Source organism: Molothrus ater, chromosome 13 (assembly GCF_012460135.2).
Source record: "Molothrus ater isolate BHLD 08-10-18 breed brown headed cowbird chromosome 13, BPBGC_Mater_1.1, whole genome shotgun sequence".
Taxonomy (NCBI): domain Eukaryota; kingdom Metazoa; phylum Chordata; class Aves; order Passeriformes; family Icteridae; genus Molothrus; species Molothrus ater.
In genome coordinates, this window is record NC_050490.2 from 20,477,449 (window position 1) to 20,504,884 (window position 27,436).

At 43.1% G+C, this 27,436-nt stretch overlaps 1 protein-coding gene across 4 annotated transcripts; it reads left to right on the plus strand.

The window, feature by feature from the left end:
• Nucleotides 1-481: 481 nt before the first annotated feature.
• TP53BP1 (tumor protein p53 binding protein 1) lies at nt 482-27,432 on the plus strand. Of its 4 annotated transcripts, XM_036389600.2 has the most exons (27): nt 482-735; nt 830-881; nt 951-1,038; nt 1,272-1,342; nt 1,982-2,140; nt 2,593-2,674; nt 3,881-4,026; nt 4,847-4,976; nt 5,304-5,395; nt 6,407-6,609; nt 7,556-8,735; nt 12,997-13,116; nt 13,730-13,966; nt 14,912-14,969; nt 16,173-16,265; nt 17,372-17,873; nt 18,557-18,709; nt 19,984-20,273; nt 20,581-20,757; nt 21,020-21,441; nt 21,573-21,764; nt 22,246-22,449; nt 23,408-23,620; nt 24,154-24,248; nt 25,240-25,439; nt 26,250-26,395; nt 27,098-27,432. In XM_036389600.2, exons 1-27 carry the CDS (start codon nt 553-555, stop codon nt 27,283-27,285), a joined length of 5,676 nt encoding a protein of 1,891 aa, XP_036245493.1. In that variant the 5' UTR covers nt 482-552; the 3' UTR covers nt 27,286-27,432. The 4 variants fall into 4 exon arrangements, with proteins under 4 accessions (XP_036245493.1, XP_036245491.1, XP_036245492.1 ...); XM_036389598.2 differs by having other exon boundaries at nt 830-1,038; XM_036389599.2 differs by having other exon boundaries at nt 830-1,038; nt 6,437-6,609.
• Nucleotides 27,433-27,436: the final 4 nt, after the last annotated feature.

The following is a 27,436-nucleotide window of genomic DNA, read 5'->3' on the forward strand; positions in this document are numbered from 1 at the left end:
TATGCGCAAGGCTTCTTCGATAACCGTTTAGTCATATAAACGCAGGGAAATTAATAGGATTTCACTCTCCCGTGATATCCAAGAAAGGACGTACCCGATGGTGGCTGTTCGGGGTACGCGATGCTCGGTCCGTGCGGGAGCCCGAGCACGGGGCTGTTTTGTACCTGAGAAGAAAGGGGATGAGGAGGGCACCGTGCGGACATTTCTCGGCCCGAACCCGGTACCCGGTCCGGACCTCCGCCGCCCCCTGGCCCGCCATGTGCGAGAGGGCGATGCATTCGCCCTCGAGCGAGCTCCGCGGACGGAAGGCGCGAGGCTCTTTGTGTCTCCTGAGCCCTGGCGGCGAGGCCGAGCGGCGCTCCGGGGCGCTCTCGGCGCCATCCCGCCGGTCCGGCCCCCCCCACCGTCTCCCCGGTAACGGCGGGGCGGACGGGTCGCGCGCACCAATCGGCGCGCGGCAAGATGGCGGCGGCGGGAAGTGCGGCTGGGTTGGGCGGCGGACGGGCGGGCGGCGCAGGGCCCGGCCCGGCTCCGCAGCCTGCGCCGTCTTGCATGGAGCGCGGCGGGAGCAGCCAGCTGGACCCTGGATTCTCGCAGCAGGGCACGCCCCTCCTCATCGTGGAGGACTCGCAGCCCCAGGGCGCGGAGGCGGACGCGGAGCCGGACGCGGAGCGGGCTAGGCTCGGCGTGCTGGCCCGCCGGCTGCCGGCCCGGCGGAGCCCGAGCCCCGTGCTGGTGAGCGCCTGGCGTGGTGGCAGCATCACTCGGCCTTGCCCAGCCCGGCCTGGCCCGGCGCGGCTCTGACGCGGCCCCTGCCTCTCTCTTGCAGGACGTCGTCCGCGGTCCTGCTGGCAGCCGGGCGCCGCGGGAGCGACTCGCAGGTAAGGGCGGGGCGCGGGGTCACGGTGGGTCCGGGTACCGCGGTCGCGCTGACGGCGCTGTGCTTGCAGAGCCCATGGAGGGCCCGGCCCGCCCGAGCGCCTCTGGACCGCGGGGCTGCGCAGCGGAGGAGTCTCCAGCGCCCGACCGGGAGAACAGGTACGTGGGGTGCGCCAGATGGCGGCTCTCGGCCGCCGCCTCTCTGGCCTGCTGCAATCTCTCTCGTGGAGGACAGGCCGAGAAGGCGGGCTCGCTGCTGTAGCGGCCGTGCTCGGCCCTGGCCAGGACGTGCGGTGCGGAGGGCTTGGAGCGCCTGGTCGGTGCCAAGTGACCCCTCGGAACCAGCCGCGGGGAGGCGGCCTGCAGGAACGCAGCGAGTCTCTCTGTTGCAGTGCCCTTGGAAAGGCCAGGGAACGAAGTGAAGATGATGTTGAGGACTGTGCTTCTTCGCCGTGTGTAGAAGGTAACCAACCCATTTCAGGTCGGTTTTTTGGGTTTTCGGAATTGGATCAACTGTCTGTGCAGTTTTTCAGTTGAGCTGACTCACTTGTCTCACCAGGGGTAATTATGCCGGTAGTAATAGGTCAGAAATTGACATCCTTTTCTGAAAGTTTATTTGTATGCTTTGGTGTTTGAAAAAAAAAAAAAAACGAAAAGAAGGTTGATTTATTATTGTTAGAATGGATCTTCAAGATTGAAGGTGGTTTAGAAGAAGCAGGGATGCATTGTGGTTATTAGGAAATGGAGCCTTATTATGAACTGGCATAATGGTCGTTGTCATCAGAGGATTTTCAGACACAGGCTGTGTGCTATCAAGATTATTTTCTATTCATGGAATGAAAGTCTGCTGCAGCTCCTAATGGCATTACATAAGCCCTTGCTGATTAATACAGATTTTTGAGTTAATGGCCACTGTCCCTGTTGTGATACCATATTTTAATTAGTACAGCTGAGATCAGATCAGTTAGTTTATTCAGAGTTCCAGCAATAGCCTAAATACTTTGCATGTTAGAGGGTATATCTTTTGCCCTTGCAAAAGTGATGGATAGCCCTTGATTTTTTCTTTTTGGTATGTATGTTTGTAATGGATTTCTGATGTTAGATACAGGCATGTCGCAGCTCCAGTTCGGAGTTCTAGAGCTGTCGCAGAGCCAGGACTTTGAGATTGACTTGGTGCCCAGTGAGGGAGATGCTAGGCATCAGCTCCACGCTGGACCCACTGTCGTTTCTTCCAGACTTGTTAAGAATGAGTCTAAATATGGTAAGTGAAAATGATCATAGATGTCTTCTTGCTGCTATGTAGATTCTATCTAGTTTCTTTAAATTATAAATGTTATGGTTTTTTGACAGGAAGTACGGTACTAGTAGTTTCCAAAAATGAGTTCACAGCTCACTGGTAGTTGCAAAGAATTTTGCCCCCTCTTTCCTTTGGACTAATTAATTTGTTTTCTTGTACCTCTCCAAGGGCTGTCAATGATTCTTTCACTTCTCTTTCCTAATTGATTTCCAAAATATTTAGACAATCAGATACTGAATTCTCTCCCTGGTAAAAACCTCATCCTGTTTTGTTTTTTTTTTTTTCCTTCTTTTTATCATAGATAGTTCAAAATTAATTTTTTTAAATATAAGGCTTGCCTTGGTATTTGTGTAAATTACAGACCTACATTTTCTTATTTGTATATGAATCCAGGTATTTTTCTTTTATCTCTCTAGAATTTTGTGCGGACAACATAGAAACTGACTCCAGCACAGAAGCACATACTGCTTTGGAAAGCCAGGCAGAGAAGTCTGAAAGGTAAAGCAAGTCTGTCTTTTCTGTAGGTTGTTTGCTGTAGGCACACAGTTTGTGGTAATTGGGAGTGGAGTGGGGCTGCGGCCCAGCCTCATCCCCAATGGGTGCAGCTGAGAGCAGCACTGACAGCAATGAGCCATGGAGTACCCGGGTGTGCTGAGCAACCACTCAGGGAACAGAGGGCACACAGGTGCCATGCATGAGCATTGGGAGTATAAAAGGTTGGGCTAAAGAATAAGAAGGGCAAATGCTTGAAGCCTTCTGAAGTGGTATGGTGTTACTTTGTATGGGCAGAAGCTTTCTGAAATTGTATGAGGATACGCTGTGTAGCGTGGCCATCTCAACTGTGACATATGCTGTGGCAGTTTGTGGGCATTCTGGAAGGTGATTTGTTTTTGTTTTTTTTTACTAGATTTTTAGATATGGAAGAGGGTTCAAGGCAAAAGAGAAAGGGAAAGATGACATACTGCTGAGGCCTTCTTGTAGCAGTGCTGACTAAGGAATGCTCTTAGTATTCCCTGGTGAGAAAAGATGTGATGTCAAACTCCTAAACACAAAGATATTGATAAGTTTGTTTTTAAGGGCAAGTTCATGGCATAATAAAATATGCCAGTAATTTTCCTAAAATGGTATGACTGGAATATGCTAGAAGCAATAATTCATTTTGAGTCACAGAAGTTATTGTAAAATAACTTATTGCTGTAGCATGGGCTTTCACTGCACAGGAGAAATATCGAGGCTAAGTGGTGAGTATTCCAGGATGCTTTTGCATATTTGCTATTGTAAGCTTTGTTTTAACTGTTTTAAAGTGTGAAACTTCAGTTTGTTGAACAGTATTGATTCTCTCTGGCATAAAATTTATATAATATTTACCTCATCATGTATTATCATATTTTGCTACAAAATAATGTTCAAGAGGTGAAGTGAAATTCCTAGACTGCATTGACTAGAAGTCAGTAGAACATCTGCATTCCATTTAAGCATTGCTTAGATTGGTAGAAAATGTGAAAAACTATTCCGAAAATATAACTTATCAAGGATGAAAATGTTATTTTGCCAGAGAAGCTGGTTTTCTTTCTTCTTTCCTTTTTTCCCCTGTGTTATACATGAGTGAACGCCTTCTATCTGTTACTGATAGATTTTCTTTACAATGCTGTGGTCTTCATATTTTGAATTTCTCAGGTCAAAGATTGTGTCTTGCATTTTCAGAACTCTGCAGGAAGCAGAAGAGCATACCAGAAAGGAAACACCTGTCAGTGGTGCCAGTAAAACTGAGGAATCCCTTGGTTCTGCTCATGAGGAGTCAGATATCTTGTCAACACAGGAAGAGATGTTTCCCGAGAATCATGCAACAGGTAACAACAGACAAGCAGAACCAACATGTCCATCCCAGAGCTAGTTATAGACAGCATACCTACTTGATCTTCACAGACATTTAGTGTTTTAGGGTGTAGAGCGCCATGAGTATTTTTCATGTAACTACTGCTAAAATTGAAAACACTTTGGAAATGAAAGGCCACAGCCTCATTTAGTATAGTATGGAACAATATCTAAACATCACTTCTTGTTAGAACAGCTACTGGCTTGTTAAATATATTTAATTTCCTTTATTTCTATGCCCCTTGAAGAGCAAAACCAAAACCTAACTTTTACCATCTTCTGAAACTAATGATGCTCTGCCTTTGTAATGACGCCCCAGTGTGGATAAGTAGTGTAGGCAGTATAGGCAAACTTCTGCCCAGTGGTGTCTGTTCTGGCCTGATCTTGTGAATGAACCTTCTGTATCCACAAGATTCAGTAACAACCTTCTCCTCACGCCAAGTCAGTGGTCAGTGCAAGGTGTCTTTCTTACAAGAACCTTGCCTATATTTGTATTTTAGTGCTGGATCAGGTGTGCTGATATTGGAGCCATTGGGGATTTTTTTAAAATTCCCAGGTAGAAGCACTTGTACAGTCTAAAATCTATTCAGATTTTTCTTTTTCATCTGAACTATTTTGTGCTCACATTTCACATACTGAACTGTCATGTGCAGTCCTTCACCAGCTCTGAAAAATCAGCTTGTTGTTGCCTATCTGAAAAGGAGCTGTGCAATAGCATGAGTTTAATTCCTCAGAATTGTCTAATCACTGTGATTTTTGACTGTATTTCTGTTCTTTGTTTTCTTTTGTTCAAAGCAACTGCAGGGAGTGGCTCTCTGATAACCAGGGTGGAAGAGGGAAGTTCTCTGGAGTGCACTCCTGCCCGCAGTCTGCAAGTCCTGCAGCTCTCTGGGCAGGCATTCCTTGTACAGGAGGGTGATTCCACGTAAGTGAAAAATCCCCAAGCTCTTTCAAGAATTTTGTTGTAGTAGTGCATTCCCCCTACTCTCTTCATTATTCAAGGACTTGTGCTTGATTTTAAGCAATCACTGTTTTAATTTTTGCGCTACGAAAGGAGCATGGCCTTATTTTGCAATGGAATGAACTAATGGTGGCCATCTGATCCCTGTCACTAGTCTCTTACTGGCGAACACCTGACGCTTCCCTTTCACGAGAAGAATTGTATTGTGGCATGCTGGAGCTTGATAGGAGAACTTAATGCATTTTTTAGTGAGGTGTGGTTTTCATTTCCCTGTTTCCTTTTGGTCTGCAGTGTCTCTTCAGGCCTAGTTATTCCTCCTCCTGTTTCCTTTGGACCCAATGCCCTTGTCCCCAGCAGTCCTACTGAACAGGGGAAAGCAGAAGGTAATGCTTTTCTGCATACTGTCTGTGGTCGTGTTTTTGTGCACTGGTTTTATCAGAGCTTGCAGCCTTTTCAAAATCTGTTAAAATTATGTTTAAAGAATAAAGTAGAACTGAGAACAGTGAAGGAGTAGATGGAGATCTGTATTTTTGACTCTGTTGTTTAGGATTCTCTATCTGCTATTGATATTTCCTGCATAGCTATCATAATTAAATTAGTACTGTTGACTAGTGACCTTTCATTTGAAAGATTGGAAATGCTTTGTATAGCATACAGATTTCTTCTGGCAATTATCTTCTTTAGGAACAAGCCATTCTTGCTACAGGCAGAAACCTGTATTAAGTCTATACTGTTAGGGCAGTAGGAAGGACAGATAAGAATTGCATCATAATAGGTTATTTTACCTTAATATAGACAACTTCCACAATATTTGTAAAACCTTTCGTGTGCTACAAGTGTGTATCCTTAATTGTGTTGCCTAAAGAGAAATTATTCTATGTGATACATTGGTTGTTAAATATTTTCTCTAAGCACACATTTACCATCAAGGATAAGATATCCATCCCTGAAGGTTTTTAGTATGATACAAAATCAAATATTCCTTTCTGAGAGATTCCTGTCACAGAATGTGAAATACTGTTTTAACAGATATTTTGTTTGCTGGGGTCTGAATGTAGTTGCATGTTAATAAAGATAGCAAAAGGAAAAGAAATGCCTCAGAAAAATGCTTTTTTTATAAGTTGCAGACACTTTTTTCCTAATTGTAGAAGTTCTAGACCTGTAGCAAAATAGTCATATGAATTTATAACAAAACACTTACTTCCCCCTTTGAAAGTAAGAGTACGGATATTTTTGTTGATTTTTTTTTTTCCCTTTACGAAAAGAATGCTGCTGCAGACAAGATTTTACAAAGTTGAATACACCACTGAAGACAAATCTTTTAATAAGATGTTGAAAACTTCAATATAACACAAGAATTTAGTGCTAATATCTTTTCTGCTCATTTAAACCAGATGAACAGATGGATATATCTATCCCTGCAGATGGAAGAGAACTGATGCAAAAGCAGAAAGGAGATATGCTGGTGGAGATGGCCTTCCCTTGTATCCCTCCAAGACCTCTCGTTCAGCCACAGGCTTCAACTCCAGTGTCCCAGAGTGCCCCAACCTTCTTTCCTGGATCTTTAGCTATGCCATCACAACCAGAGTTCTCTCATGTAAGGGTTCATGTATACAGCTTTTCTGAGGTTTTTATATAGCTGAGGCAGAAGATGTGTTTCAGTCAACCTCTGTTCTTTTATGTTGAGCTTCCCTACTAAGCTGTTCCCACCAGTTGCAATTATGTATTAGTCATACTGTGTGGCAGTTTTTCCTGCAGAGAAAATGCAGAACAGCTTAAGAGGGCATAGTGAGTTACAAAACATAGAAGCTGTTGACTTAGACTGTGCTGCCTTCTTATGCTGAACTGGCCATCCTGCATCTCAAACTGCATCATAAATTAGTTTTTTATTGGGCAAGACCTTAGCATAATTTTTGTGGAGAAAGGGAAGCTGTTCCATAATAAAGTATTTTTATTCTACAAGGCTAGAATTTATTTACTGCATTTTTCAAGTTTCTTATTCTTGCTGTTGTTTCCTTTGTGTATTTTGATTCTGGAAATTATAACTATTCAAAAGGATTTAACAGTTTGTGGGTTTATACCTAAATATTATGAGTGTCATGAACTTGCTAGAAACTTCACTAGTTGAAGCAGTGCTTCTCCTCAGCTGAAAACAGCATTTGTGTTAATATAATATTGATATCACAGAGGCTCTTTCTAAAACCCTTGGTGGTTCAAGTAAAAATAGCTACTAATTTGCCATATTGGCCCTGTATTTTGTGATTTGGTAGTGAAAGATACCAAAGATTGTGTCTGACTTTGTCAAAGATCACTAAATAGTAATTCATGGTGATAATTTTTCTCAGCAAAATCAGATCAATCATGGCTCTCATAAATGTGCGGAGAAAAAAGTTTTGGATGTTTTTTGTTTTCATTGGTTGTTTTTAATCTGTAGTTTTGTACTAAACTTGCTCTGATCCATAATCTAGTGTAATTTTTTAGGAATAGTAAACAGTCCTACTTGGGATACCCTAATACTCCATGTCTCACTTTTCTCATTTTAGGATATCTTTGTTCCAACTCAGAGTCCAGAGAATAAGCATGGAGAAGGAAAAACTGCTGGTTTAACCCCTTTATGCTTACCAGGAGACCTCTCTGGATCTACAGATGCTTTGTCAAAGATGTCTACAGATGACTCTGTGTTACAGCCTCCTGATTCCTGTAAACTGATGCTTTCTGCAAGTGCATGTAGCCAGCCCCCGAATACAGACGTCAGTTCAGGCTCTCTGAACACGGGCCAAGACTGTGAGACCACACAGGTAGAGAGGATTTCTGAATGCAAGGCCTCAGACTCAAGACTCTCCTCTGTGGACAATGATAAAATAAAACTAAAAGTGAATGCAGGTGATCAAGCACCCTCTGAAAACTGTGAAAAAGCAAAAAAGGAGGATGTAGAGACTGCAGGAATGCCTGTAGGACAGTTTGTTAGTGCAGGTGTTGGAGAAGATGGGCCATTAGCCTCTGCAGTTCATCGGGAGATTGAGTGTATTTCTGGAAGTCAGGCTGCTGCAGTTCAGTCTGGTCTGCTTGAGATTTTGTCATATGCTCAAGAGGCTTCCAAATCTGAGGCAGTTCCTGAGACTCAGTGTGAAGAACAAGAAGAGAAACTGCAAATAAAAGAGAAGCAAATAAAAGAAGATAGGTCTCTTGTTAATATAACACTTTCTCATAGGTTTATTCTTGAAAGGGAAGGACAGTGTCATGAAGATAAAGAAGTGAATGATTCTTGTAAAAATAGCAAAAATGTAGCCCAGGAATTAGAAAAGATTGGACCAGAATGTCAGGGAAAAGAAGCTTTGAAAGGTTGCACTTTTGATGCTGGAGAGGCAAAGAGTATGGATAAAATGACTGCTAACATGGCAAAGCTCAATGAAGTTTTAGCTAAGCCTTCTGTAGGGGAGTTACTGGAGCAACACGATTTGCCTCCAAAGTTGAAGAGTGATGTCCAATCAGAAGTGGCATTGTCTGCCAAAAACCATCCTGATTGTTCAGAACTGGGACAGGTAGTGATAATAAGCAATCAGCCATCACTTCAAGAGAGAGGGTTTGAAACACATGTGGTTCAGCGTGAGAATCTGGTACCAAAGAAAATGGAGGATACTGTTACGACAAGGAATCTGGAGCAAGAAGAGCAAATGCAGCCACAGGAGAAGGCAACTTCTAAGTCCCCCAGTCCTTCCAGTGGTAAGTGAATTTAGGTTAGTAGTTCACAGGTGTATATTTTGAGTAATGTCAAGGACAGCTGTATACAATCGTCAGTGTTTTCAGGGAGCACTGCTATTGGATGCAAGTTGAGCAGCACTCTACCTTACTGTGTTACATGCTGAACATGACTGCTGGTTTCCCCTGTGGTGTAATTCTCATTCCTGACTCTCACTGCTTTAAGGTAGAAATGCAGGGCGGGTTGAAGAACCAAAAATGCTGTGACCTTGGCAATGTTCAGGGATTTTTCTGACTTCTCCCCCACTCAAGAAGCAACAACAGCAGGGTCCTTGAAAGGAATAGAGTGTATGGTAGTCAGTATTTTCCCTTTTGTAGGTCTCCTTGATTTTCAGTGGAGACTTTTCTTTGTGGGGGTGTACAGAACAACTTTGAGCTAGAAGCTAATAAAGAAGTTTTTTTCTTGAGATTTTTTTAAAAGTAGAATGGCTTTTCACTCTCATGTAAGCTCTGGCTCAGCAGGTATTGTCGTGACCCATTAAAATAATTTAACATGCTGTGTGTCATTATACAAGATGTGGGATATTACACCTGTTTTATTTGTGCCTCTTAGCTGGCTTCATCTTTAAACACAGGTTTTTTAAGACAATTTGGCATAGTCAGGAGAACAGTTCTGGTCTTCAAACTTAAGAGTATGGGATTTATTAAATACAACAATAAGTTTGGCAGTACACTGCTGAAATGATGATAAAGAGAAATAGCTGCAGTTACATAACAAGGTTAAATGTCAGGTTCCACTTCAGTATTGTCTTTCACAATTTTCACAGTCCAAAACTTCCTTTTTAAGAGAAAATAAACATAATTGTGTTTGACTTTGGATAATATTTCGCCTCTCATACTGTACTGAAAATGTTTTGTTTTTTTTTCTTAGACAAATCTGAATGCAATTTAAACACATCACAGTTGGCTGGGTTTACTTTTAAAAGGGAACTATAAGCAAATTTTTAAAGAAAATGAATTCCAAAATTAATGCTTCTTTGTGTTTTATGCATTTCTATTATGCTGAAGGGCTGATTGGTGTTAGGAGAGAGTTCAGGCTTTTGGCCTACTCTACCTAATTGCCTTCAGACTCATGAAGCATGGTGGAAAAAGTATGTAGAGTGGTATTTGCTCTCCTGACATCACTCAGTCCTTAAGGTATGAAGAGCTGTAGAGCATCCCTCTACTCTTAAAGCAGCTTTGTTATTGTAATAATTATTTTCATAATAAATATTTTAGGAGACTAATCCCTTATCAACAAACTATGAAGCATAAATCAGTAAGCACAAACTTTAGGTGGGGGCTTGCTAGGGGTGCACTCTGTACCTTCATCCAGGTCACTGACGAATACGTGGAGGCTGGACCCTGCAGTGACCCCTGGGGACACCACTAGCTGCAGGCCTCCTGACTAGATTCTGTGCCAGTGATCACAGCTCTCTGAGCTCTCTTGTTCCGCCAGTTCTCTATTGACCTTGCTGTCTGTTCATTCAAACCACACTTCCTGGGATTACCTATATGGATGTTTCAGGAGACAATTTAAAAAAATCTTCCTGAAGGCAGTGTAGACACCGTGCACTGTTCTCTTCTCATCTACCCAGCTGGTCATTCCATCACTGAAGGCAATCTTGTTGGTCAAGTGTGATTGCCCCTTGGTCAATCCATGCTGACTACTCCTGATAACCTTCTCCTCCATGTGCTTAATGGGGACAACCGGGATGATTTGTTCCATCTTTCCATGGATGGAGGTGCAACTGTGGCCTGGTTCACTGAGTCCTCCTTCTTGCCCTTTTTGAAGACTGGAGTGACACTGGATTTCTGTCCTGAGGTGACTCCTGTACTCCATGACCTTTCAAAGATGAGGGAGCATGGCTTAGCAGTAACATCTGCCAGCTCCCATAGCACTCATGGGCACATCCTGTCAGGGCCCATATGGATGGTTGTGGGTGTCAGATTTGTCTAAATGATCTCTAACTTGATCCTCCTTGACTGAGGGGAAGCCTTCCTTTCTCTATACTTTCTCTCTTGCCTCCAGGATCTGGGTTTCTGTGCCACTGGGCTTATTAATAAAGACTGAAGCAAAGCAGGTATTCAGTAACTCTGTCTTCTCTGTATTCTTCATGACCATGGCATCCACCTCACTGAGCTGCAAACCTGTGGTGGTGGTCGCAGGGGTCCCAGGATGAGGGAAGAGATGAGAATCTCGACTCCGTGTTTCAGAAGGCTGATTTATTTATGATATATATTATATTAAAAGAAAATTATATACTAAAACTATACTAAAATAATAGAAGAAAGGATTTCATCAGAAAGCTAGCAAAGGAATAGAAAAGAATGATAATAAAATCTTGTGGCTGCTCACAGCCTCGATACATGTGGCTGTCATTGGTCATCAAGTAAAAACAATTTCCCATGCTGGGTAAACAATTCTCCAAATCACATTCCAAAGAAGCAAAACATGGAGGAGCTGAAGCTTCCCAGCTTCTCAGGAGAAAAGATCCTTGCGAAAGGATTTTTTCATAAAATATGTCTGTGATACAAACCCACATTTTCCTTAGGTTTCTTTTTGCTAGTGATGTTCTTGGAGAAACCCTTCTTGTTGTCTTTGACATCCCTTGCCATATTCAATTCCAAATGGTTCTAAATCTGTTACAGGTTGATGGTCATAAGAATGTAAGAAAAGTTTAACTGTTTGGATTAACTCTTGTCATTGATAGAACAGTTGAGACTTCAATGTGAATGAAAGCATTTAAACCTTTAGTTGAGGCATTCACATTTTTTTCAGTTCTTGTGAAAGCTTGTTTGTATTCTCTTTCATGGTATCCCTTGGTATAATAATTAGAATATGCTGTTGGTCATTGTCGCAGACATCTTTTTGTGAAAATCTTTTCTTTGGGATTTTTTCTCTTCTGAGAAACTGAGGCCTCAGAAAAAAAATGTAAACAATGGTTATCTGCTGCTGTGGAATGCAACAGGTGGATCCGTGATTGGTCTCCTGTGGATGTTTGGATTTACTGACCAGTCACAGCAGAGCTGGCTCTCGCGCTCTGTCCAAGGCAGCTGCTTTTGTTATCATTCTTTTCTATTCTGTTCTTAGCTAGCCTTCTGAGAGACGAAACCTTTCCTTCTATTTCTTTTTAGTATAGTTATAATGTAATATATATATATATCATAAAATAATAAATCAAGCCTTCTGAATGTGGAGTCAACATTCTCGTCTCTTGCCTCATCCAAGAACTCTGAACACTGTCACAGGTCATCACCTGTGCTGGTGATCATTTGTTACTAGCCTGCCAAATGTGGATTTGTAGGTTAGAAGGGATTGTGGTAGCTAAATCAATATTCAATTGAGTTGCTTCAGTTCTTAGATAAAAGACTTTTTAAATGGAGACATGCTCTAGGCCATAATATGACAAGCATTCATAAACTGTTTGTGAGGAGGGCGGTTTGCCTTACAATGTGTGAGTACCATTGTGCTAGAAGGTACCTACCCACTGCAAAAATACAGTGAAGTTCTTGGGTTGGTCTTCAGGATGTTGCAGTTGCTCAACTTAAATGTCTTTAAAGCTTGTGGTAATCAGATAGGTGATGGTTTTCAGAGTTTTCAAACAGATAATACATAATTGTTTGCTGATGGGGCATTTTTCTATGAGAGGATTATGGACGCTACTTCTCTATAACATTGAAAGTTTGCAAGTAAATGCATGGAATAAGGCAAAAGAGCATTTTACTAGGTTTTTGATTTATTTTATTTGTTAAATCCTGCAACATCTGCACATAGTAAATCCACCAAGGCATGGTTTCCCTGATGCGATAGGCCACCTCAGCCATCATTCTGAGTAAGTTTTAGGTTATCAGTTCAGGCAACATGTAGCTTTGCCAGTTCATTTTTGTTCTAATCTTCATTTCTGTTTTTGACCTCATTTTCATCTTCTTTGGAAAATCCTGAGCATCTCTGAGGGAAAGCTGCATTCTGTAGAAGTCCTATTCACGTCAGGATATTTAGTCTTCCTTTTATCTAGCACCTGTGAGCAACAGCATTCAGTTGACCACAGTCTAGATTTTCACTGGGAGAGATTTTTCACATAAAATGTGAGGATTAACAGTTAGAGCAGCTGTTCAGGGGGGGTTTGTACAGCACCGGTGTTATGCTTTTTCCTATTTCCACAGCACAGTGAATATGTGCTTTTGATACTTGAGCTAAAGTAGATCCTCTAAATTACTAATTCTGGTGCTCTGTGTCTTTTAGGAACCCCGTTTCATTTTACTTTGCCGAAGGAGGGTGATGCCATTCAGTCCTTAACTAGCATAACACCACCTCTTACTGGGCATCTCAAAATGGGACCCAGGAGACACAGCACACCAATTGGTGAGTTTGACCCAAATGGCTCTGTTCTGCAGTGAAAGCCTGGAAGCTTTTGATTCTTGGTGCAGTATGCATCAGGATAACTCAAACCTGCCTTGGCAAAAAATTGCTACATTCCCCTTCAATGGGAGGGGGGGCTTATCCCTTTCCCACAGTTTCCTTATCATGTTTTCTCAGTCTCTAGTGAAGGTGTTTGCTCCCTGAGTACAGGGTGGTATGGAGCATGTCTTCCTTGCACTCAATGTGATCCTGAATACAACTCCATTGAAGAATGTCAAAGAGCCTTCTGAGTACCAAAAGAAGATTGCTTCCAGTATTCATCATCTTTTATCAGAACTTTCTCTGCTAGATTCACAAAACAGCACCCTGCAAGTGCTAGATAAAAAGAAGTCTGTTTTGCTTGGGTAGTAGTAAATTATTCTGTCATAAACTATGGATAATACCTCTGCTACAGAATTTTCATGCTTCAGATCTCTAGAAAGGAATTTCTACTACTGCAGCATTACTAATAATGCATGCAGTGAAGTGTCTTCAAACCAAAACTAGGACCTCAACCCCAGCAATGTGAATGACAGTAGCTACTTCTTGTTTCTTGTTTTTGTTTTTCTGTTTTCAGTGGATGATACTTGCCCAGACAGCACTATAGCAACCAGTGATGTTACAGCAGAGGGCACAATGCGGACCAACGATGTCACTGTGGAAAGTGCAGTGGTATCAGCAGATGTGTCACAAGTGTATGAAAAAGGAGAGTCTGGTGTGGTTCCTGAGTTGGATGCAAAACTTTCTCTGCGAATGAACCTTGTGACCCCTGTGAATGATGGGAGTGAGGAGTCCTTGCCGTTCAGCTTGGAAAGTAAGAGGATGGAACCTGAAGTGTATGAGTCCTACTGGATCTCAGCCCTAACTCAGAACCTCTCTATGGCATTCCCCAAGGCAGTCTCTGAGTCCCTGTAATTTTTCTCATTTTTCTTTTTGGGCAGTGTCACTTAAATTTGTTTCTCTGTTTCTGCCATGCTCTAAGCAAGGATGAAGTGAGAGGAAAGGCTTCTGTTGTGAGGAAAGGTATTTCCAGCAGACTACAAATTGTGATGTATAGTGGCAATGGTACACAGGATAGGAAGCAAAGTTTGATTGTGTTGGGTGGGAAAAAAAAATATATAAGAAAATCATAGAATGGTTTGGATTGGAAGGGACCTTAGAGATCACATAGTCCCAAACACCCTCTGCCATGGGCAGGGACACCTTCCACTAGGCTAGGTTGCTCCAAGCCCTATCCAGCCTGGCCTTGGGCACTTCCAGAGTTGGGGCAGCCACAGCTTCTGCAGGCAACATGTGAAAGTGCATCACCACCCTCACAGGGAAGAACTTGTCTCTTAATTTAAAACTGTTTTCCTTTTTTTTTTTTTTTTCAATAAGCCCCCTTTTAAGTACTGAAAGGCCACAATGAGGTGTCTCTGGAGCCTTCTCTTCTCCTGGCTGAACAAGCCTGGCTTTCTCAGCCTGTCTCTGTGGGAGGCATTCTCCAGTTCATCTCATCATATTTGTTGCTTCCTCTGGACCTGTCCATAATCTGGAAAAAAAAGTTTGACAGGATTTCAACCAGAACAGTGGCATTCAATCTAATAGTCTAAAACTTGTAGAAACTTAGGTCTGTTCTGAGAAGTTGGATGGGAAAGCCTGGGCATCCTTTGTCCGGTGTTACTCAGCCTCTCTTCACTGAGTGTATGGAGCTAGGAAAGGTTGGGAAAAGTCCTTTTAGATGATGCCAAAATCATCCTTCCCTTCCTTGTTGTTTCAGAGCCTGCAGCCAGTGACAGGAAAGATGGATCCTCTGCTGCTGCTGAGGCTGCTGCTAGGTAACTGGGGCTTCTTGCTGGGCAGAGTTAATACAAAGGTCTGGGTAGATCCTTTCTCCACATATTATCAACTGTAGGGGAAAAAAATTAGAAGGAGACACAGAAGCAAGGAACATTCTAGCAGTAGATGTGATATTAACTCTATAGCTCTTGCAGCAGGTTTTAATTACATAGGCAAAGTGGGAACCTCACTTGTTTGTTCATTATGGGCTCTGTGGTTCCTACCAATGTCAGCATTTTGCCTCCATTAGATAGTAGTCAAAGCCAGAAGTTCATGTCTTGTGCAGTCCAGAATGCAAGTCTGCCTTATCCATGTCTTAAATTCCAAATATATGGGTTTCTGCTGTCTTTCATGGTGCAATTTTCTGCGAAGAATCTGAAAAGTTCTGAAAGAGAATTGTCTTTTTGGTATAAAGCTGATAGAAACTCATAATCAGTTCATGGATATACAGAAATCACAGGTTAACATTTTGACCAAAAACATTGAGTTATCCCCTTGGTCTTTTGATTTGTATGTATCAATCTTACCTCAAATTTAATGTCTAGCATTGCTTGATTTAGCTTGCAGGGAGTAATGTTTGTAAACACTAACAGGAATCTCAGTAGGAAGATGGTGATCTGTAGTAATCAGAGTGAAGAGTAGTGGTTTGAAGTAATGAGAAAACATAGGAACAAACTCAGTATCTTTTGTTACAGGATTGCTTGGTAGATGGTAATCATGCCTCAATGCTGAGGATGGGTGATAGTAATTTCTCACTGGTTGAGGATGGGTTACCTTTATGGGTATGGGATGAATATGAACTCTCAGGGTCTGCTTTATGACTGTAATTCCCACTATTCTTGCGGTGCCATGAAATTCCTGAGAAGTAAGCCATAAAGGGTCTAACTGGTGGGTACCAGAGGCACTAGATGCTGAAACTCTTGATGGTGCTGCAGTTTTCCACACAATGGTTTCTGGAACTGTTCCATTGCTCTTGGCTGTTAGGGTGTCTTCAGAAATGACAGAAATGCTTGTGCAATTGCAGCTTCATTCTTGATCTTTGAGATGGATCATATCAGTCATTCTGTGGCTGTGTAGGAGCCTATTCTCCTCTCACTCTGTTCTCACGAGGAGCTAGAGAATTCTTGTTTTGCTGTATGAGGGTTTTTCTCACTTCCTGATTAATTTTTGTTTGTTTGTTTGTCTTAAATCTGCACTGCTAGCTCCCAGAAAGCATCATCTGTGTTTAGTCGTGTCTGTGAAGTTCGTCGAGAGGATGAGGCCAGAGGTCATAGTCTTTCCACTTCTCCGTTTAGGTAACTCCTCACAGTCTTTGCCTGCCAGTCCTGGTTGGATTTATATTCAGGTGTGCATTTTCTACATCAAAGAAATTGTGCTAAGTCATTTTCTTTGAGTGACTTAGAAGGTTGGGGACAATGGGGTAAGTATACTAAATCTGCATGTTTGTGTCTCACTTGGTTATCAGGCTTACCTTCTGATTGAGTGGCCATGTGATTCCAGAAGACTGATATGCTTCAGTGAAGTCTTGGGTTTGAGAAAATTGAGACCATATTTAAGGCTGTTTAAATACCTTTTCTGTCTCCTCTAAGATCTTCTGACCAGTTTTGTTGGTTTGTTGTTGCTGTTGCTATTGTCCCCCTTCCAAAAGACGGTACAGCTGTGTATGTTACAGTGAGGAGGGTGCTGCCTGGAGAACTAGAAGTAGAAATCTGCTTCTTTAGTGTTTTCCATTCTATCTTTTGATGGGACAATGAGGTCTTGGTCTGTGTAGAAAGAGTAACCTGAGTTTCAACAGCCACATTAAAGACCATAATGAATAGGGAGTTCCAGTGCTGGGCAAGGCACAGCCAGAAGGGAAAACAGTCACTCCTCAGAATCCTCAAGTACCCAAGGGAAGCCAAATACGTACTTCTAGTTTGGATCAGTATAGTGTCCCATATAGTACCTGGCAGAGGCAGTACTTTTGGCAGAGCAGACAAATTCTAATGAAAACACTAGACAGCGTTTGTGTTTATGCTGCTGGGTCTTCTTGCTACCTGTGATTATCAGTTTCAAGCCAATCAAGCACTGGAGGAGCCTGAAGTAACTTCAAGATGACATGCTTCTGGGAAGTTGCATAGTTGGTGCCTAATGTGTGGAGTGTAGCAAGAAAATCTGTATTTCAAAAAGCACTTCATTCTGTACGGTGTCAGCCATGTGTTTTACCACCCTCTGTATCACTTGAGAAGTGTTGAAAGATTTTTTTATTATTTGAACTCTCTGAGTTTTGTGCAATTGTAAGAAGCAATTGAGTGACTGCCAAAGTGGGGTTTTTTTAATACTGTTTTTACTTGAGCGGCAGCATATTGGTTGTCTTGTTTTCTTAATCAGTAGTTTTGATCTGTGCGTAACTGGTTTGCAGGGGGGATCGGTTAATTTTTCCTGGCACACAAGAAGATGCTGAATTACCTACCAATCCTAGTGATTGGCAGTACCAGCAACAGAAGGCAGACGACAGTGGTGGACAGGACCTAATTCCTCAGAGGATGCAGCAGGACTGCCATCAGCAATCTTCTGGTGAAGAGGATGGAGAGTCTATGGAGACTGATGTTGTAAGCACTCAGGCAGAAGATAGGAGAAGAATGCAGAGAAAACAAAGTAAGGCTGTTCAAATTGATCAAAGTCAAGAGAGGTGGGAAAACATCAAGGATAAAGGGATCCAAACTACAGCAGACTGTCTTTTTACCCCAACAACTGTTACAACAGCAACACAAACATCAGAAGAAATCTGTAGACAGGTGGAAACAGGAACCAGTATGTCTGGGCAAAAACCTGGGCAACAAGATGTGAACGTTCAAACCGACGAGAGTGGGGAAAAGCTTGTCAACACCTCTGGAGATGACACGGACTCTTTGCGCAGTCAGGTGGGATGAGGGCTGCCTGTATTTAACTGCTTTAGGACAGTAAAGTATCCTTTCAGCTAGTAGATTCATTAACAGTTGGTTCTCTATTGAAAAAAGGCCAAGGGCCACTTTAAAATGTTAAAGTCACAAGCTGTCCTGAATCAACTGTTACAGTAGCAATACTCACTGGACAGCATGAATTTGGGAAGTAAATGTCTCCATAGGTATTTTCTGGAAAAATGTGACAAGTTTTGATTGGTTGGTTGATTGTTTTTGTTTGGGATTGGGTTTTTTATCAACAGAAAATCTAGATAGATGATTTTTTACTAAACGTGATTTAAGACTGATGTGTCCTGTGGGAAATAGGAGATAAACAGGGCCATAAAAAGACAGTGCAAGATTGATGTGATACATGTGGGAGTCTACTGAATCAAAGAGTATCAGAAGCCATGCTAAACAAGTTTGCTGTTTCCTCCTTGGACTGTTGTGATTTCCCTTCCTCTACTTGTCAGCAGAATGTGTTCAGTTCTCCTTTGTTTAGGGTCCTCTGTGTTGCATTAATTTGTAACAAGATGCTTAAAGGTTCTCTACTCTTGTACTTTAACATGCTATGAAGAAACTGTACTGCAGAGGTAGCCCTACTCAGAAACAGTTTGCTTTTTGTTGTGGTCTGTTTTGATTTTACTGTATCCTCTTTATTACAGGGAGAGGAGGAATTCAACCTTCTTCACCCACCCAAAGGCCAAATTCAGCGTCGCCACGTGCGAACCATTCGAGAAGTGCGCACTGTTGTTACACGTGTTATAACAGATGTCTACTACATCAATGGTGCAGAGGTGGAACGAAAGGTAGTTGAGGTAAGTTCCTGTTTTCATGGCTAAATGGGATGAGATACTGGCTGAAAAGTGGAAGTAGTTAAAGTGAGAACATGTTGTGACTGCAGGAAACGAGTTGAATGAACAAATCTTGGCTGTGATGCCAAGGCTTTCTTCATGAGCGGACTTGCAGGCCATTTAGTGAACGGCAAAAGCTGTGGTTTTGATGCTGGTATACTTTATGCCATGTGTTCTCAAGACACGTTCAAGCCCATAGAACTCAACAAAAGACTTACTGTAACATAAAAACGGAGAATTAAGCGTCCTGAAATATGCTTACATAGTTTGTGTAATCACAATCATATAACCATTTCTGCTTTACCTACCAACACTTGATATTGCTGTTCTGTAGATGCATGTTTTTATATCCATAAAGCTTTAGTAACTCCAGATGACAAACTGTCTGAAACTGATCTTGGATTATAAGCAACCCAAAGCTCCTAGTGTCTCATGTATTTGTTGCAGTCTCACACTCTAGAGGGATGGGAATTATTCAAAGCCAGACCAATTGGATACCAAGCTGAGCTCTGCCCTCTTGCTAAGGAAACTTCCCTGTCAAGCCATCCAGGAGCCACTCTGGCAGTCACAACTTTCACCACCTGAGCTGGGACTGAGGCCCCTTCACAGTGGACAGCTCCAGTGAGCTGATGGCTGCCCTGCTCGAGTCCCTATGCGCCCCACACTCACACTGTCAGATCAGGTTTCCTCACCCTGGACTGGACCCCAGGTTTCCCATGGCAGAGTCTCAGACATCTGGATCCTTAAAATGATTTAATCTTGTTGCAATAACTAAATAACAATAACAGCTTGAGCTGGTGCCTCCAAGGAGAGACCTCGAACAAAGGGCACCCTGGGCTTTTATACCCTTACAGTCTAAGCTGGAAAAATGCAGGAATGTCTGGGGGTCTTCTGTTCCTTCTGTGCCTCCAAGTGTCCAGGTCCCACGTCCTTTTGTCTGGGGCTCTCACCCCCCAGAGCTCAACATGCAGCTTGCACTTGCAGCCCTGTGCTACCTGCACTGAATGCATTCCTCAACACTGCTGACTGAGGTCTTAATGTGACTTCTTGATACAGAACAGCTGCAGGCCTGTAGTGAGAGATGCACTGTCTACCATGGATTAGCCCAGACTGAAGTTTGTGTGGCTGTCATCAGCTTCATGAATGTTGTATCAGCTTGTCTGCACTTTGGACTGGTAATTGTAAAGCGTCTAGCACTTGCATCATCTTAGACAATCCTCTTTTTTGCTTATTTTAAGGAAACTGAGGAGCCTGTAGTGGAGTGCCAGGAATGTGAGACCGACATGTCCCCTTCAAGAACTGCAGGGGGCTCGTCGCTGACCTCAGGGGACCTTGGTGATGTCAGCTCTTTCTCGTCTAAGGCCTCAAGTCTCCACCGTACATCCAGTGGAGGAAGCAGTGGTCACTCTGCCACGCACAGCAGCAGCATCTCAGGGCGAGGAACTGGAGCTGTAAAAGGGAAAATGTGTGGGACAGAAACCGGAGAATTTGCTTTACCCATTGGCAGAGGCATCTCAGGAAAATTGAGGTAAGTGCAGAGTCTTAGGAAAAGAGGAAGAGATGTCTTGCAGAAACAAGCATCTGGCTTGTGAGTGTGAAGTAGGGTAGACCTAAATCAAAGGTTTTCTGAAAAAGATCTGACTTGATGAACAGAATTAAGGAGGTAGTATTTGCTTTTGCATCTGTTCTGCCTGAAGGAGTAACTTGTTTTCTTGTGTGGTATTACTTTGCAGCAAAGAGGCAAAATTCTGGATGTGTTGTGATGATTAAGAAAATGGGAGGATCCTAGTGAGCTGGCTTCTCTCCTCAAAACAGTTAACTCATAAATTCTCTAGCCCTAGGAAAGGAGCTGGTCAGCCTGCATCGCCACTCAGAGTTAGCCAGACAGGAGCACTGCCTTGTGAGGAAGAGGAGGACTGTATGCCTGGCACTCGTCAGGCTGGCAGAGCACCTGTGACACTTCGTGGACGAGGAAGAAGAGGACGCCCATCATCTCGAACAACAGGAACAAGGTACCCTGGAAAAAGGAGACTGTAACTTTAATTTATTGCAAGAAAGAGAATAGGGAACTTCTGTCTTAATGTCCTAGAGGAAAAGGAGTACTGAGTATTTCAGAAGTTTCTGGTGATACCATATAGCAACTGCAAGCACCTCCTCCAGGTATTTTATACTTAGTAATTGTTTTTTCAGATCCTTCTGGGAATGCTTTTTGTCTTTTTTTTTGTCTTGGTTTTTTTTCTCCCCTCTCTTATATGGTGCTGCTTTTTACTACAGAGATTTAGCTGGACTGCCAGGTATGGAGGATCTCTCAACTACAGCATCACCCGAGGAGAAATCATTTACTCGTTCAGTTCGCCTGCCAGATGGAGGAGAGAAATCTGGCACTTCTGGCTTCTGTGCCTTACGCCGTAGTGACTCTCCAGAAATCCCATTTCAGGTGGTGACTGTTCCTTTGGACTGTGCAGACTCATCCACTGGGAGCAGCTTTGTGGGTCTCAGGGTTGTAGCAAAGTGGTCCTCAAATGGGTACTTTTATTCGGGGAAGATTACCCAAGATGTTGGAGCAGGAAAGTACAAGCTGCGCTTTGATGACGGATATGACTGTGATGTGCTTGGAAAAGATATTTTGCTCTGTGATCCTATCCCACTGGAGACAGAGGTGACTGCACTCTCTGAGGATGAGTACTTCAGTGCAGGTAAGAGCAGTGCTTGAGTTTCATACTTGGTTTTTTGATTAGCTGAATGTGGTGGGGAATGGATGCTTGTTCCAGGAGGATGAGAAGCCTGGGTATGGTTGACTAACAGCTGTTAGTTGCTGTCTTGTCAGGTGTGGTGAAGGGACACCGGAAGGAGTCTGGAGAGCTATACTACTGCATTGAAAAGGAAGGCCAGAGGAAGTGGTATAAACGAATGGCTGTTATCCTGTCTCAGGAACAAGGAAATAAGCTGCGGGAGCAGTTTGGGCTAGGTCCTTATGAACCTGTCACCCCTGTAACCAAAGCAGCTGACATCAGTCTTGGTAAGGAAAGGTGCTGTTGAGCTGCTGACTGCTATTCTGTGTCTTGTGCCTTTGAGGTAACTCTAGTGCCTGGTCTGAATTGCCAATATTTAAATGTTTTTGGATATTCAGTGATGCTTTTCGTACTTTATAGTGAGATTTTTGAGATCTTTTTATTGTTTGGCCTCAGAGACTTAGTGGTATTGACTGGCTTGTGGAAAGTGGTCTGCTTCAAGGACAGTGATGCTTGCCATATCTAACATAAACGTGGTGATGGCTGCTTTGATAATAAAGTCCCAGCAGTACTGAGAGGAAAATAGACAAGCAGGATACAGGGCTTGAGAAGAAAGATATATTTTTTCTTGCTTTCCTCTGTCAGAGGGTGGTGGCATGTATCTTCAAGGTACTATTGAGTTCCGCCACTTCTGTACAGATAGGTAGGGTTGAAAGCTTGTGGAGTTTGGTGAGAGCCCATGACTAATTCCTGCATACTATATTGCAGATAATCTGGTGGAGGGGAAGAGGAAGCGACGTAGTAACCTTGGTTCTCCCAGCACTTCCAGCAGCAGCACAACTCCCACTCGTAAAGGGCAGGAGAGTCCACGTGTCCCACCAGTCTCACTGTCTGGGAAAAGGAAACTTCTTGCTTCTGAAGATGAACGATCCCCAGCTAAACGTGGCCGCAAGTCAGCAATGATAAAGCCTGGTGAGAACTTGAATTCATCTAGTTTTTTCAGCACTGCTTTTTCTGTAATTATCTTTCTGCTTTCCATAACTAAAAAGTAGATCAGATTGCTTTTTTTTTTTCTGCATGGTTTGAGGCTGATTCTCCCTGGATGCATTCAGCAGCCAGAGATACTTTCAGCATAGTCTGAGTATTTACTTGCCATCTTTTGAGTTCTGCCTTTTGACTTTAATGTTGTGGTTGGTTGCAATAAATCCGTGGTTCTCTGGGCTAATATAAATCCAGATCCGGCTTGCTCAGGACTAAAGCCCACACGGAATTGCATAGACGGAAGATAAAAGACGAGAAGCGCTCTTTGCCATGTGGAGACAAGTATCCAGTTTATTAGCTAGAGACGGGACACTTCTGGGGGCAGTGACCACCCAGGTAGCAAAGAGGCAGAACCACACCTGCCGTAGGGTTTGATGCCCCAGGTGATGGGGGCGGGGAAAGAGGACCACGGCCAATGGGATAACATTGGGGAGGGGCGAGGGGAGGGACCACCCGTGGGACGGACCACCAGGGCATACAGAAACCAGGGGGTTATGTGAGGGAGAAACCATGTGAGGGGGAATATACCATCCACGTGATCCAATAACATTTTTTTCAACACCCAGTGCAGACAACTAAATAACTATTTAGTGCAATACAACAGTTGGTCTCTCTCTTATTTCTTTAGTCAGTCCTGAAAGCTGTTAAAGGGACCCCTCACAGCAGTCAGTGTTGTTTCAGGATGCTGTTAAGACTTGCAAACTTGTCCCATTAGTCCTTCATGTTTTGATTTGAAGATCCAGAAGGATAAAAGATCCCTACCTAGCTTAGTGTAATTTGTAGCCCAATCCTGCCTCTCTGTGTCTCCTGCAGTAAAATATCTGAGTTGAACTGGTTCCTCAGGTAAGACATACCTTTGAAGACTCATGGTGCTTCTGTCTCTCTGCAGGGGCTGTGAGAGGTGGAGAGTTTTTAAGCACCTGTGAAGGTGTAGATGCTGCAGATCCCCCAGTACTGGACAGTGACCATGGACCCTTGCCCCACAATAAGACCCTCTTTTTGGGCTATGCCTTTCTTCTCACCATGGCGACACCAAGTGACAAATGGGTCAATCACCAGAAGCCATCAGATGGTCCCACTGGGAGCAGTGAGGAGGAAGAAGGTGAGGCAAATCTTACCCATTGCATTTTCAAGTGAGATGCTGTGTCTTTAGGAAAAATGCTGGATACTCTCTGATCAGACATTTGCTCTTTAATCCTTTGCAGAAAGGACCTAAGATTCAGTCTCTGACTTAGCCAACTTGTGGCCTAAGATGTGACAAACCTCAGTGATGATCATAGGCTTGTTCAGCAAGCTAAGAAGGGTGTGAAAATTAGTGAGATCATCAGTGTCAGAATAGTATAATGTAAGTAGGAAGGTTTTGAGAGCTAAAGGATAGTGCTGGCAAGCAGAGAACATGAAAGCATGTATGGATTGCTCCAGTTAGCCTTTGCTGGTGTCATGTTTCATGCAGTCAAAGTGTCAAGGTGCTCACCTGGCTACTGGTGTGTTGTTGCCCTTTCTGCTGCCCTCCCCCCCCCCCCCCCTTGGGAGTATAGCTGGGATCCCTTACTGGAATAGATGAAGGCTTTGTAGACTAAGATGTAGGAATATAAGCAGATAGATTATAGTAAAAAATTGAACTTTCTGCTGTAGATTTTTTAGAGATGACTCCGTATGATAAACATTACATAGCACAACAGCTGCGAGCAGGAGCTGGCTATATCCTGGAAGACTTCAATGAAACCCAGGTAAGGGTTCACTTACTAATCTAGAACAACAGTCACAGAATAGTTGAGATTAGAAGGAATTTCTATAGCTTATCTTGTCCAACTGCTCTGCTGAAAGTGGGTTCAAATAGAGCAGATTGCTTAGGTCCTTGTCCAGTTGTGTTTTGAGTACCATCAAGGATGGAAAAAACAAAGCCTTTCTGGGCAACTTGATCCGAATAGGGGAAAAAAAAAAGGATTTCTTGTATTTCAGTTTGTAACTGTTGCTTCTTGTCCTTTTGAGTGGATAACACTGAGAAGAGTGTGGCTGCATTTTTTGTATACCCTCATATCAGTCACGAATATGCATTAAAAAGACCACCCAAGCCTTCCCTTTTTGATCTTTAACAAGCTCAGCTCTCAGCTTCTTCTGGTATGTCAGGTGCTCCCATGCCCAGGCCTCTTAGTGGTCCTTGGCTGGACCTGCTCTGGCATGTCTGGTGTTTTAGGTATACTGCAGAACCTGGGAGTGGATGAAGTACTCCAGATCTGGAGTGGTCTCACCATAGGTGTGTGCCTTGGAACACTTAGAGGTAGAGCTCTTCACTTACCAGATCTACTTGGACAACTAATTTAGTGTGGCTTTTACTTTTTTTTTTTTTTTTTTTTTTTTTTTTTAATAAAGAGGGTAAATTGTTTTTGGAACATCTTGCTTGAGGAAGCAATCTTGTCTAGTGACTTACTGAGTCTCAGACTAAAAGGTAAATCATCTCTTTTGTGTGAACTAGAAAAGAGCTATGATACAAAAACTACTAGTTTTTGCCTAGAGCAACTGCAGAGCTTGGAATAGGATATGATTAAACAGATTCTGAAATCAGTACTACCTTTATCTAATTCACCTTTCACATAATATAGCTGTGAAAATCAAGATTTCAGTTGTTTTCTTCTTTAACCTGTTTAGCATCAGGATAATTTGGGGGGATTTTTTGCAAGCATTGCCTCCTGTTTACATGCCTTCTTTTCTCCCCTGAAGTGTAATGCAGCATACCAGTGTCTTTTAATTGCGGACCAGCATTGTCGAACTCAGAAATACTTGCTGTGCCTTGCCAGAGGGATCCCTTGTGTGTCTCATATCTGGGTCCATGATAGCTGTCATGCTAATCAGCTTCAAAATTATCGGAATTACCTTTTGCCAGCTGGATATAGCCTCCAGGAGCAAAAATTGCTAGAATGGTGAGTGCCAAATAACCATGATCTGAGTCTACAGACTCTTGGAGAGACCTGTTACACTTGGGAGCTCTTGAATAGCTACAGATACTGAAGCTGACCTGAGTACTGACTCCCTATACTTTCCCTTCCATATAGGAGCAGCATTTCCATATCTTTCTTTGGACTTAAAATGACCTCTAATGCCAAGGTACATTTGGGTGCCATATACACAAAAAACAGAGTCTCTTTGGAAGTAAGGAAGGTGTCAGTCTTTCTCATGAGGAAGGCAGAATTCAGACAAGGCTTCCCACACCTTTGGCTAATTTCTCTAATTGCTCAGAAATGGATAAAGGAGAACAGTACTATGTTAATTTCCTTTTCCTTTGATACATTTTGAAGCTAGCTTCTACATTTTCTGTGGAGTCTAATCCAGTAAGCCTGTTCTGAGATGACAGAGGAGGTCAGACTCCTTAGGCAAGCTGAGGGGCAGACACGAATTTGTAGATAGCTGTAGACTTTTGGGCAGGAGACTGAGGTCTTCCTGCTCAGCCCCATCAAAGTGGAAGCAATTTGGATGTGCACAAAAAAGGTGGCTCAGGATTAGGAAGAGCTCCGTTTAACTTTGGATATAGGCTGCTGCGCACATACCCACCAACACTGTCTAGCTCAGTGTTAGTCTCTATAAACAAAGGATAGTCAGTCCAAGTACTTCAGGAAGGGTGGTAAGAGAGTGGGTCATGGTGTGCAAGATACTAAAAAAACATACACGGGTGCAAATCAGGTGACGAGGCTACTGGATATTCTTACCAGTCGGCATTTCTCTTCACTCTGCAGGCACCCACGAGAAAACCCATTCCATAACCTGAAGGTTCTCTTGGTGTCAGACCAGCAAGAGAACTTCCTGGATTTGTGGTCTGAAATTCTCATGACAGGGGGAGCAGCATCTGTTAAACAGCATTACTCACGTGCTCACAACAAAGGTACTCACTGGCCAGTTTCTCAAGGAATCCTATGCCACTGTGGTCTTTAGTATGGTTTAAAACCATGTGGGAGGGTTTACAAGGTTGTCTGTAACAGAAAGGCAGGCAAAAGGTGAATGCTCACTACTCTAATATAATCTGTATATAGATTACATCTAGGACACCTGTCTTGCAGAGAAGCTGCAGCAATTCAAAAGCCATCAGCTTCCAGCCTGTGTTGAAAGGGGGAAATTGGTGTCTCAAATTGTGCTTCTCTTGTCCTTCTGAACTGGGCTGTCTCTCCCTCCGTATGTGATGTAGGCCCTAGCACTCACAGCCTGAGGTCAGGACTCAGGGTCATGCCTATACTGCTGGCTACTGGTTTTCCCCTCATTTTTATCTGGACTAAAAGGAGTATTTTCTTGTGAGGTGCAGGGCTGCTGTAGATGGGTCTTATTACAAAGAGAATTCACTGCCTAGGAATGAGAAGACATAAGAGTAGTTCATAGTGGCAAAACTCACTGAGCTGCCAGGTTGGATGGGGCTCGAAGCAACCTGGTCCAGTGGAAGGTGTCCCCATTCTTGGCAGAGGGTGGAATGACGTGAGCTTTTAAGGTCCCTCTCAAATCAAATAATTTAGCATTCTGTGCTTCTATGATGTTCTGCTGCAGAGGAAAATCCTTTTTCTTCACCTGATAGATGCCTGTCTTTCCTCCCGTACAGATATTGCTTTGGGTGTTTATGATGTGGTGGTGACTGATCTTTCCTGCCCAGCTGGTGTCTTGAAGTGTGCAGAAGCTTTACGGCTGCCTGTTGTCTCGCAAGAGTGGGTGATCCAGAGTCTTATTGCTGGGGAGAGAGTAGGCTACAAGCAGCATCCAAAATATAAACATGACTATGTCCCTCACTGAGTGAAACTCTGCCCTGCTGTCCAGCTGTTGTGCAGTGTTTTAAACAGGTTTTAAATGTTTGTGAATTGGGCAGTATGCATGGATTATTGTATATAGTTTTATCTGCTGGACTTTTATGATTAAATAAATGTTTGATCTCTTGTGGTATCTG

Bases quoted from the DNA above. Each gene is read 5' to 3' on its own strand.
- TP53BP1 (XM_036389598.2), top strand. From the start codon at position 553: ATGGAGCGCGGCGGGAGCAGCCAGCTGGACCCTGGATTCTCGCAGCAG. The intron at 16,266-17,371 runs GTAACTCCTCAC...ACTGGTTTGCAG, and splicing joins CTTTCCACTTCTCCGTTTAG to GGGGGATCGGTTAATTTTTC. The intron at 21,442-21,572 runs GTAAGAGCAGTG...CTGTCTTGTCAG, and splicing joins GGATGAGTACTTCAGTGCAG to GTGTGGTGAAGGGACACCGG.